The sequence below is a fragment of the Trichosurus vulpecula genome, chromosome 1 (assembly GCF_011100635.1).
Source record: "Trichosurus vulpecula isolate mTriVul1 chromosome 1, mTriVul1.pri, whole genome shotgun sequence".
Lineage (NCBI taxonomy): Eukaryota > Metazoa > Chordata > Mammalia > Diprotodontia > Phalangeridae > Trichosurus > Trichosurus vulpecula.
Window position 1 is genome coordinate 198,319,188 of NC_050573.1, and position 13,288 is coordinate 198,332,475.

At 36.6% G+C, this 13,288-nt stretch overlaps 1 protein-coding gene across 2 annotated transcripts in view; it reads right to left on the reverse strand.

Moving 5' to 3' along the window:
- SALL3 (spalt like transcription factor 3) overlaps positions 1-12,531 on the reverse strand; it is a 21,060-nt gene extending 8,529 nt beyond the window's left edge. For both annotated transcript variants that reach the window (XM_036741821.1, XM_036741820.1), the window contains exon 1: positions 12,289-12,531. In XM_036741821.1, the coding sequence (XP_036597716.1) occupies positions 12,289-12,370 (82 nt within the window). In that variant the 5' untranslated portion in view covers positions 12,371-12,531. The remainder of the gene's footprint in view (positions 1-12,288) is intronic.
- Positions 12,532-13,288: the final 757 nt, after the last annotated feature.

Sequence of the window (13,288 nt, forward strand, 5' to 3'; positions counted from 1 at the left end):
TGCATTGCCAAATCATTCAATTTTGGTGGTAACTGTCAAGTGTAAACAAGCATGTCAGAAGAGATATGTGTCAATCATATTTCTTGCATGGCTATCAAAAACATGTTTATATACACTGAGATAGATTACAAACATTACTGTATAAGTAAACACAACTCAAGGGATAAAAATGCCCCACTAGTTAACAATCTTCACGAGTGAAAACATTTGCTTTCATATGGAAGGGGTTATAGGGAGAGAGAAAAACTACTAGAGGAAAACAATTAAATAACAAAAGTCTTTGCACTCAACACTGAAACTCAAATACTTAAAAAATTTGCATTGAAGAAAAGGGCTAAACTTTCCATATCTAATAAACAGAATTGATAATGTAAATATGCTAGGAAAATATTTTTATTTTATTGTGTAGACATCAAACCATACAACTCAGTGAGGGAAAGTCATTTGTAAAAAAAATAATTTCAGCTTAATTCTAAATTATTTAATGAGCATACTTTGTGAAGCATTCTTGTAAGTGACCTCAGATAAATTAGATGTTTATAAGTGAACGTTTCCTTGATTCTCTCAACTCTGGAACAAATAAAAGGCATGTAAAAATGCAAGGAGAGGTAAGGGAACATACTTTTCTACACGGCAGTAGTGCTTTTCTCAAGGGCTTCAGACAACTCAAACAAATCTCTATTTGTCTTAAAGATTTAAATTTTTACAGTCCTATTAGTTTTTCATTTGTGAAGTATTTTTAAGCTTCACATCCAAATTCATTGGAAGTTTGGGAGGTGTTCTCACAGTTTAATTTGACTTTTTTCCCATTAGTAGCTTAGCTAAATGCTACTAATTCTTTCTCCCCTGGAGAAACTGGTTCATGGGAATCTTTGAACAATTTGTGGGGAACAATAAAAAGTATTTTTTTAAAAAGTAGAAAAAACTGGCAGTTTCCCATCAATAATATGTTCCTTGAAGTGCTGATGTAATAAACTATTAAAATTAAATAGTTAAAGAAAAACATTAGATCTATTTCTATTAAGACATAATTATCTCAGTCAAAATTGAAAAGAATTCTAATTCTTTGAATTGTAGGAAATGAAAACATTATAAATATAAATTTGCATGACTGGCATTAGGACATGCAGATGCAAAAGGGATATTGGCATCATTTGTGCATATTCAGAGTCTTCTGAATTAACTGATATATTAAAAATAGTCACAATCAGTAGGACCTTATGCTAATAAGCATTACTAAATTGTTTTTTCTGTCATAAGAGAAAAATCTTCACAAAATATGATTGAAACAAAATGTGAGAATAAACAAAGTTTACTAATAGTTAAAATGAATAATTTCAGACAAACTGAAGTTAGGATTACCATATTCCATTAGTAACAATACATTGAAATACATAATTGTTTGAAAAATTAACATTCTGAAGCATTTTGCTTACGATGATTCAATATTATATCTTATACATGACCATTAGATGATTACAATAACAAATACAACTTACATATGACCTTAAGTATCATGAATGAAAATAAAAGCTGTTACAGTAATTTTCCTTACAAAGAAATAAAGTTGTAACTACTTAAAAATTCCAAGAAAAGAAAAATCAAATTCTCAGTTCTAATTGTAATTTTTTTTAAAAAAGTTCAAATGGATTAGGAATGGTAGGAAATTATCATCAGAAGTTCCACATGTTGGAAACAGAGCTTTTTTGGGAAGCAGAATTTTTTTTTTAAGACTTCATAGTACACCCTCCTTGAAATGGAAAACAAAAAACACCACTGAAAATGATGACTTCTGATGTACCTCAAAAAATGAGTGAGAAAGAAGCAATAAACTGTGTAACCTGTTTCTAATGTTAATTCTCATTTACGAATTTTAAATAACACTGCACTTTAGTGAAAATGTGCTTCTGTCTTGTCTCATTTTGGAATATAAGAAAATATATACTGGAAAGTCTAAATGAAGCTCACCATCCAGCATAAAGACTTTGAATTCTGTCATAGTTTTAATCCAAGAAAATGTCATCTTCACAAATCTCATAATTTCTTTTCCATTTTCATTAATTTGCATTTTATGTAATATATTTTATGTATTTTATTGTCTGTAAGTTCTAAAAGTATGATAACACATCTATTAGATAGCAGAACTTCAGCATTTTCATTTTAATCCAACAGGGAGACCATTATGAAATGCTATAGCAGTAACAATGATGAACATTTTAGTACTATATGACTTTAGGTATTTTTTTTTTTGCAAGAGGGAGAAATTAAGAATCAAGCACCGTAGACATCATAATTAACATCAAAGTAATTTATTTTTCCCATACTGACAGCTCAACAGCTAAGAGATTTGAACCCATAAATAACCAAGGGGATTTAACATTAATTTATAGTACATAAGGGTGATAGTGGAAAAAGTGAGAAAAATGAATCCAGTACATGGTTTGAGGTGTATTTATTAGATTCTTTTCTTTTTGCTCCTTTGAATATATCTAGGGATAGTTATTTTTTAAAAGATCATAACATCATCATCTGGATACTTTGTTCTCCTTATGTGTGAATGTGTGGGAGGTAACAAGGTGCTGATGGGGGAAGAACACCGATTTGCTAAGGACACGAAGGTTACTGATCAAACATTTGAGTTTCAAGTCATACATTCTCATTTTGAGTGGAACGTAAAATCTCTTTTCTTGCATGCGTTCAGGAAGAGAAATAAGAAAAATAGACGCTGGAAAGGTATAGAGGTTCTTTCAGTTAAAGTGAGGAAACGTGTAAAGTTAGTTCACAGCTGTGCCAATTTTTTTGCTCTGTGTACTTAAGGGTTGCACACCCTCTGTCACTGTTCAAACTGTATTTCTGCAACAAGATCTGTTCGCCTTAGGTTTTTTTTTTTTTTGAAGGGGAAAATATCTGTTTAAACCTTTCAGAGGAATTCTAACAAACAGTTTCAAAGATAATACTGTTCTGGAATAGATTTAAATTTTAAATTTTTCTCTTCTCAGGATAACTCATAAAATGTATACTGAATGTTTAACAAAATGTTCCTTTTCTTAGGATCAACTCTCTCAATGTGAAAGGAGCCAAAAAACTGTTTCACTATTGTCTCAGCTTTGATTAATTCCTGATCTGTTCTTTATTAAGCCACTTCCAGTTTTGCATGAAAATGGCTGGTGAGTAAGGCATCTTTCCAGTTAGATTAGATAAGAGTCTATACATAGGAAAATGTTTTTGAGGCTAGGATCAGAGGTTATTTTTTTTTTTACTGTGTATTTTAGAAAACGTTTTAAAAAGGTAGAAGTAGACACTAAATGTACATTGGAGTGTCATTTGATTTGAATTCTGTCTAAAAACATTTTAGCATTCTGTAAAGAATAAATGAAGTCAGAAGATAGCTATGGCTTAAAACTGGTAATAATCTCCTTAAGGCTTCTTAATTAATAAAATCTAGTGTGAAATAGAGAGAGAAAAATTTTCAAAGAAGAATGTTTTCTTTAACTTGCCATTGTTCTATGAAGTATAAAAACAAACATTAATAAAAGTTAAAATGCCTGTCATTAAAAGTCTGGAGCATAATTATTAATGTGAAATTGCTGAGGAGAAAAATATTTCCTTTTATGGAGGGTAATGTCTAACCTTTAGTGTTTTACATAAAAATGCTGAGATTTTGCATTTCATATCAACTAATGCCAATAATAGCCTCAAAGCCAGATTTAGCACATTTTCATATACACACAGTATCATTTTAAACAATAGCTTATAGCAAATGTCTTTTTTACTTCATTGGGGCAGTGGTGGTTATAAATAAGGTACCCAATTGCTAAAGACTAGTGAAATAAAGACTTGGACAGATGGTTTATAATTCTGTTTGTCAGACTGGGCAAGCCATCGTTTATTCCACTATACTTTCTCCTCACCACACACACACACACACACACACACACAATTTGGGTATATTAAAATTCATATAGGATCAAGCAAAACCTGTCTACTGTTGGAAAATGTATGTTCACTTTTCTGTTCTGTCTGGGAACTTTACAATGACATGTGGCTCTTTGGAGAAGGAGAGCATACTTTTTACTTCAGCTTTACCACTTCTTAAAAATCTACACAGCATTTTTCAAGTTTTCTTAAATTGTTAGGAGACAGTTATTTTCTTGCAAATTAATTCTTTTTAACTCTTTATGATAGCTTTGAATCCCATAAAGAAAGATGAATTATCACATACTGAGCCCAAGCTGTGAAACAGGAGGAGACAAATAGAGACCCCTACTGTGTTTAACAATGTAGAAGAAATTCCAGACTCAATAGAAAATTTTTCTGTCCTTTTTCACAGACCACAAAAGCTGTTAATATGGAGCTGAACAGTGGAGGGCACTCTTGCTATGTAAAAACTAGTACTGACCTGGCACACTTAGTTTGATCTATTCAGTGGCCCAAATCTCGAATTTGTTAAGTAACAACCACCTGTGGCACAGTCACCAACTGTCTTCTGTTGAAAACGTTTGCAGTTTTTTTTAATCTGTGCAGCAAAGCGCTAGTTCAGGAAAACACTGGCTCCTTTATGTACTTATGCAGATGTGGGATAGTTACAACACTCACAATTTGTTTTAACTATCTGAACACGATGTTGTGTCAAATAATAGGATGCTTGTTTTATTTCAGGTTTACACAATAGGCCTTTCATGTTGATGTAACCATAATTTGAATGTATCCACATATGTCACTCTTTGTGCTTAATTAAATATATATGAGCCTAAAAATGTTAGGTTGATATTAAAATTTTAAGTCAGATTTCAGGGGGCCACCCTTGAGATTGTGCTGAGTGTTTGTGGCTTTCTTTGCTTGTTGATTGTTTTACCCTACAGTACACAGTCCTATAAATTTAACAAATGAATTGAAATCTGTTCTTTCATAGCATGCCTGCCTGAGAAAGTTTCCAATAACCCAGGTACCAAATTTTGAAAACCTGGTCATTTCAGAGTTCACTACATATACCTCTCAACAATAACAACCAAACAGTAAAACCAACAGCAATAAAACAATAACACCTCAAACTCATGAAAACCCAGCATAGTCTGAATGAATATAATAATAAAAGGGGGGAAACATGGTAAGCTAAAATAATAACTGTAAGCAAAATCACTTCCATCACTTATTGTTGCTTGTACTGAAATGCTGTGTTTAAGTGCATGAGATTTACGCGTGGTAAATAGAAGTGGTTAAAAACAAAAACAACACTGCACAACTCTAAAACATCCTATGACAAGATGAAAAAAAGTATTTGTTACCCACTTGTCACTGAAGCAAGTGACTCTCTGCCTTATATACAAATCACGCCATAGAATTATCAAATAGTGCTATTAAGAGATCACTCTCAAAATAGTGAATAATAATGCAGAGGAATTAAGACAAAATGCTATGGCACCTGCAGGGTTAATTAAACAGTTCAAGATGTAGGGGCTGCACAAAAGAAAACCTTTTTTTCCTTCTTTAAGAATTGTAAACACTTGTGCTGAACTAGATGGGCATTTGATAAGCTGTGCAGCATGTAGCAAACTCACAGGGATCTCTAGTTAACACTCAAATTCAGTGTTAACACTTAACAGAACAGTGGTAAGCCGTGCTGCCAAGGTCAACTGCACAGATGTACTAATTGTATTATGAGCTTGACATCTAGTGGCCACCCCTGGCAGGGCAAAGCAGGCAAAGGTTAAATCAGCAAGGCTTGTCAAAGCACTTCTAACTACCCACCCTCAGGGAGAGTCCATCGGAAGCTAGCAGGCATCGATGCAATCCCACCTTTTCATTGACACCAAACAGAAAGACTTTCTGTAGGACACTAGACACTAATGCACAGAAAATGCTAAAGGGGTAGGGGTCTTAAGTAGCAACCTAACCTGCTCTGACTTGCAGGAAGAAGGCAGCCAAAGGATGTAAAACTTTCAAATACCTTATTGTTTTTGTCAGTTCTTATGCATCTGGGTATTTTTAAAACCTACATGTTGCTAGTCTTTAAGTTATTAGAAACAAATCAATCTTAAGGTAAATTATAACTATTATGCATACTCTTATTCTTTTCTAACAGGTTATTTGCATTATGTAGTTCATTCTAAATGATTTTAACATGCATGTATGTATGCAGTCTTTTACATTTTCTGCAATTTATAAGATAATTTTATAAAATGATTTTTACTTTTCCACTTTTCTATTTGTTTTATTGGAAATTATGTAGCACGTTTGCTTCATTTAAAAGGAACACAACTGAAATTTCCATTGAAATTGTAGTTAGTAGAAAAATTGTAGTTAGTTTTTAAAAATAAAAGTTATTAAAATTAATAGGAGGTAAAATATTAGAATTCTGCATATATTTTATGGTTTAATAAATGTGTCAAAAGTTACCTAATTTAATATAATTGCAGACCTGCTCCACCATCAGCAGAAGTGACTCATATCCTGACTGGACAGCCTACAGATATGCCTGTCCTGGTGTAGCAGTCGCCAGATCAGGTAGATGGAAAATAACATGAAATGAAAGCATCTAGGTATGATAAGGATTATTTTAAAATTGCATCGATGGAAAATTTTAAATTATTTTGCATCACCATAAAATGCTCCTGGCCTTTATCAAGAATGTCATAAACAATGCAAATACAGCAGTTAAAAATTATTCAATGAAATGAAAACGTGTATCAGCACTTACATTTAAGGATGCCAAACTTGCAGAGATGGTCACTAAAAAGAAATCATAGCTATCTATGCCTTTACTGAATTCCCAAGGAAGAGAAAATGTCCTTATACCCACCTTGAAATGAATGGTAGGACTTCTAAGAGATTAGCAGCCCAAGATGAAATCTGACCCACTTTTGCCTGCTTTTTCCATCATCTTGTGTACAACAAACAATCAACTTGCTAAGTAATTCCTGCTGTTAACCCATAGTGTTTTTTTCCTGACTCTGAATGTCATAAGAATGATCTAATGCACATTTATTTTCCGCAAAGTTTTAAGATGAATGGTACTTAAGGATTTTCTTAACTTTGTTAAACAGCTATTCTTTCTCATCAGTGACAACTAATTGGCCATTCTTCTGTTGAACATTAAAATGATCTATCTTAAAAATCATAAAATTAATCTTGGTGTGTTTCATTAAAAGTGTTTGTAAATTCATCTTTTCCTATTTGCCGGTTACTCTTACTTTTTATATATCTGAGAAAACAATTATCCTTTTATGGTAGCAAGTTATATCTATTGTTTCCTTTTGGTATGCTGAATTGTAAATGTATGTGGAGTGTGTGTCAGTGCATGTTTGTATGAGAAACAATCTAGGCAAAACATGCATGTTAAAAGATAAAAGAAATGGATTTATCTACAATGAACTTGGGATCTTAGTTTTCTTAATTAAAAAGTCCAGTAAATAAAATTGTTAGAATTCTAAACCACACATCTTTCATCACTAAAAGGATTTTTGAATTATTTTCACATTATCATACCTACACAGGAAAAAAAAGGCCACATAAAACTTTGGAATAATTATTGCCAGTATTTTTTTAAAAGTTAAATTAAAGATCATCTCACATATTTATATTTCCCCCTTTAAATTATGACAGGAATTTTCTAAGTTGTTTTAGTAAGATGAAATACTCCAATCATCCACATATAGGATATCTTAATAAGTACCTATTAGAAGTGCTTGGTAGAAGTTTTATTGGCATCAAAACATTTATTTAATTTTTCTGAGATAAAAATTCTCAGCAGGCAAAAAAGATTTCTTTACTTGATGGCATTAGTTTAACGGAATCTGAAACCTCTCTCCTATTTGCTACTAATTCTCAGCGAGAGAAAAAATGTCATTTCTGAACAGTTAATTTTTTGAAAGAGTTGTCTTAATGGATATATAAGGAATAAGTGCTGAAATAAATTGTCACAAAAAATGTAGAAAGGGACAACTTTTAGACTTGACATGTATGAAATTTGCCAGAATTATTTTTGTCATTTTAGGGCAATGATTGTTTAAAAATGTTCTTGCAATGAATTTATAGCATCCTTAGGTGATTATTCCTGCTTGTATAACCATATTTTTGTGATCTCATAAAGTAAAACTTTATAAAGAATATAGAAGAATTTAGTTTTTGTATTTATTTTAATACTGTCAGTTTTTAGTATGATTTTGTATGTTACACCCAAAAGTTATCAGAAAAATTTCAATACCTATTTGTACATCATGACTTTCCCAACTATCTTCAAATTTCCTAATGTTGTTCAATGGATAAAAAACTGCTCTATCATTTTCATATGCACATCCCAAAGTGGCTTAAAAGAATTTAGTTTATTGTAACATTCCAACTTCAATCTCACATCCCAAGGTGACTGCCTCACATGTAGCTTCATATTGTGGACTCATGTTTATCTTCCATTGTATTTACCAAAAATTAAGATGGGGGGGAGGTTGTAGTTGATAATTTTACTTTTCAAAGGTACCTATCTCTTCTTTAAGTATTTTATTTATTTATATGACGGTAACAGCAATCAATATGACCTATATATGTAATTTTTAAAAATTCCTTATTTTTAGACTGTTTAGACTGTTCTCAATAGAGAACAGTCACCCATATTCCATGAATAACTAGCTATCAAAAGAGTTAAAGTAAAGAAATTGTTTTAATGGTTGGCCTAAACTGCCTTTAAAACAAGCCTTGAAATGAAGTACTTGCCTATTCTGCTCTGCCTCTAGAAAGACTATTTTTGGCCTCTTGCAAAATATGATCAGGGACTGTGGCAACATCTTGATTATGACTGTGAATGATTGTAAAAAAAAAGCCAAAACAAAATAAAACCAAACCCAGTAACACACATGGATCCACACAGCCTTGACAACATAAGTTTAATTTCTAAAATGAACATGAATATATTTTCAACTTTTCATTTGGTACTGTAGTAATCAAGTAATTCATTACAAAACTTGTAAATGATTTACCCTATTTTAGGTCTCCTAATGTGTGCTACATGTCCCTCAGTATGTTTACAACATTAAGTTTACTGTGCTCACATTTCTGAAATAAAATTTAAAATAGTTCTGTCCCAGCTTGTTAATTGTTCACTACAAGGGGTTTTACTCTATTAATTGAAATATGCTTTAATAAAAGAAGACATAGCACATTTTGATAACAACCTTCCAAAGCTGAGAAGTATTTACATTGTTGCATTTTGGGGTTGCTGTGAAAGCCGATTTTAAGCTATTCAGGAAGCACAATAATAACGCTTTAAAATTCCTCACTGGGATGCAATGTAGTTCTTTTGAAGGAAAGACTGTCTTTCTCATTCGGCAGAAATAAATCCATTCATTTGATCATGTAGTCATTGAGGGCAATACAAAACAAACCAAGTGTGAGAAATTCTATGTGATGAAGTAAACAACAAAAAAAAACCATTTCCATGACAAAAAGATTCTTTGTCCTTAATCTACCCACCATATGCAAGCGTTTCTTTTTTCTTTTCTTTTCTTTTTCTTTTTTTCTTTCTTTTCTTTCTTTTTTTTTTTTAAAGCATATCTCCTGTTTTAATCTTGGGTGACTTGGCTACAAAGATAAGACTCCACCACCACAACAACTACCACCACCAAAAAAACAAGACCAAAACTAGTTTAACAATTTTCTGTAATTCATTAATTCTACAGGAGTGCCAGAATACTGATAATATTATTAAGAATTTAAAAGGCTTTCCTTTCTCCCTGGATACTGAGCTACTGATCCTTCAAACTTTAAAACCCTCTAAAAACTCTAAAACCTCTTTTCTCTGACCTTCCCAGGATGGTGCCTTTTAAAAATTATTATTATTTGATATCTATCGTAAAACGTGTAACTATTTCTAATCTGCTTGACTGGCAATATTATTCTTCAAAAACATGCACAATTAAAACAATTTATTTCTTAGCTATGCTAAAAGAGAGTGTAGCCCCTCTACAGCAATGCGCCTACTATCTAAAAGGCTTCTGCACAGTAGCAACAGCCCCCTACTTATTCTTCCTTTCCAAGCACTCTAGAGGCTGTGGTAGCCCTGTGGCGGTGGGTTTGCAATTTTGCCAATCCGACAGATGTTTTAACCTGATGAAGTAGATTTGGACTGCCCCAAACATCAAGGTTATAAAGTTCAGCTTCAATAAGTCAAAATCTATGTCAACCTCCAACTTTCGTGGAGCTCTCCGCCACCAGATACACCCACACACTCACACATTCTCCCCTTTCTTTTTCAGTTTGAAAGCAGTTAGAACGAATGGGCTCCTTGGGGCAAAATAAATGCTTTTGGTAACTGGAAGGGTACTTAGACACAAATGTCTCATTTCTGGGTACGAAAAGAGAATGAAAAGTAAGGGCAAGAAAAAATACTTAGAAATCAACAAAACACTCAAAGGAAAGAAAGCCTCTTATCTACAAGACTGCCATAAAAGTCGTACATCTCAACCCCCAAGTTGATTTGCAAAGCGCACTTGCACAGTTTTAGTATAAATTAAATGACAAACTCGGAAAACTTTTGTCATTTCAGAAAGGGAAAATATGTGGTAATCGCAAATAAAATCTTTACCCGAAAATCAATTGTTTCTTGGTCTTTTGGTCAATTATAGAAAAGCTTATTCAGTATTTGGAAAGAAGAGTTGGGAGCAAAACAAGGGAAGGCCCGAGGTAAGTAAAAGCGGTGGTGGTACTGGTGGCGGCTCACAAATGCAGCCAGGATACAAAACAATCACAAAACTAATAATGTAGGAAAAGCCAGATGAGGGACTTGAAACCAGAAAAGGAACAAAGATGGCAGTGAATGTTGATTAAGAGTCCACAGGGGCAGTCCTTTCCCTGCACCCTCACCTCGGAAAAACTCCGCTGCCCCAAATCAGTCAAACCGCATTGGAGTTCCCTATTCCATCCTTGATGCCTTCTCAATAGACAGCCCCTCCTTTTCTCCCTAATCCTTTTCCTTGTTCTGGACAGAAATTCCTTCCTCCTCTACATCCACAAATTTAGAGGCCAGGGAAAAAGAAATAAATTTCTCCCGAAAAAGGCTTCGCACTTTGGAGAACCTCTCGGCCACCAGCTACGCCTGCCGGTGAATATGGGAGAAGGGCAGGAGGTTTTAGGAGGGGGCGGAGAAGAAATCTGGAGAGGGGGACGGGGCAGCGAATCCTCAGTGTCCTTCCACACCCAAGGCTTCAGTAGCAAGAAGCAGGCATCCTCTGGGAGAAAGCTTTCCCCCAGAGGGTTACAGCCACTACATCCACAATCACCTCTGGAGCTGCCAGTGGGGTGTGTGTGTGTGTGTGTGTGTGTGTGTGTGTGTGTGAAGACAAGAGTGTTTGTGGAGAGTGTGCATGGAAGAGAGTGTTGAAAAGGATCTGTTTCCGGAATCTGTCCCCCCACTTACTCCCTCTTTCCACCACTCCCCTCCCTCCCCCATTTCCCCAGTCCAATCCTCCTTGCCCTCGGCATCCCTGGCCGAGAGGCGGCGGCGGTCACTGCTGCTTCAGTGCACAAGCTGAAACAGAGGCGACACACATACCCACACGCACACGCACACGCACAGACATAGAGAAAGCCGGGGAAAGAAGAGAGGAGAGGAGAAAAGAAAGAGAAGGAAGATAACAGAGTTCCCAGCAGCCCATTAACTTTCCGCCTAAGAACCGCAAACACCCGCAGTCACAATTTAAAGCCCCTCCTCCCACTACCTCTTTCCCAAACTCTCGTGCCCTAGGGGCAATCAGGGCACTACGAAATGAAACTAGAAGAAAGGGAATTGACTTGCGGACTATGAGCTGTCCCGGGTGCCAGCTCCCTTTTCTTCTACACACTTGCTCTCTAACTCAACAGTCTGATAATTGCACCCCCTACCCCCATCTTTCCTGAAACTCCTGCAGCCAAATGCACTCCCCGAGCAGATTCAAGCAAGGAAGGTGTCTTCGCAGCAGTGGGGAAACCAGAAGACGATCGACTTAGGCTTCTCGGTTTGAGAAGTGTCGAGGGACGGAAACTTAGCGCCTGTTTTCGGAAATAAGTTAACTTTTTCTCCCTCCACAAACAACACCCGACTGCCTTCAATTTTCCCTTCTTCAGATGGAGCAAATAATTTACTTCCTACAACACACCAAGGAAAAACAAAACAACCCCCCTAAAGCCCTACCCCTCCAAATTTGCCCAAACTAACCCAATAACAACCTCGCACAAAACCTCCCCGGCATGCCCACCCACGCCCTCCTCCTTCTCTTTGCCCCCTCCCCCTTCTCGGACCCCAGAGGGAGAAGAGCCCCTTACCGTGTTCAGAAACTACCTCGGACTGCTGTAGCTCCTCGTCCGATTTGAGATGCTGGGGCTTGGCTTGCTTTCGACGAGACATGCTGCTAACTGCGAGTTGGTTCTGCTTTTTGCAGAGGCATCAGCAAAACAGCAAACGGGGGGGTGTGTATGTGAAAATTGTTCGCAAATAAGTCGTGTTGGGGGGGAAATTGCAGGGAATTAGCTGGTGCGAGTCTGAGGAGTGCGGTGCGGCGGCAGCGGCGGCGGCTGCGCGGATTGCGCATGGGGCTGTGTAATTAGGCTGGTGAATAATGCATGGCGATTAATGGAGGGGGCGAGCTCGGATTGGCCGGGCTCCAGCGGACTCCGGCTGCCTATGCAAATGAGGGATGGGGCTCCGCAATTAGCCGCTTCACTCCGCCAAATGATGTGTCTCCCCAGCACCAGCACCTCCTGCTAGACGCACCGATCGCGGCGGTGTCGGCGGCGGCGGCGGCGGTAGCGGGAGCGGGAGCGGCTTCAGCAGCAGCAGGGGCAGCGGCGGCGGCGGCGGCGGCGGCAGCAGCGGCAGAGGCAGAGGCAGCTGAGGGGGTGACGGAGGCGGCAGCAGCAGCGAGAGATGCAGGCATACACACACAACACACACGGGGCTGTGGCGTGTGCGCCCCCACTTTACACAACATGTGTGCAGCTTCACATTTCAGGGAAGGATAATGTCCTTCCTCCAATCCTGACTTTGTCCCTTAGTGTTCTGGCTTTTCTTCTTCTTTTGGCTCTTTCTGTCCCCACCACCTTTCGCCCCCTATTTTGCACTCTGTCTCGGTTTTCTTCTTTGCTCTTCTCGCAAGAAGTTGTTTAGCTTTTCATATGACTTCTTGCGTTCTGGCGTTTGATGCTGGTGGCGGTTGTGTTTTATTCTTCTTTGAGGGACCAGGGGAAAGAAACTTTTTCTCTAGTCTTCCAACAGTCCTCTCTCCGAGTTTCTCTCTCTCTCTCTCTCTCTCTCTCTCTCTCTCTC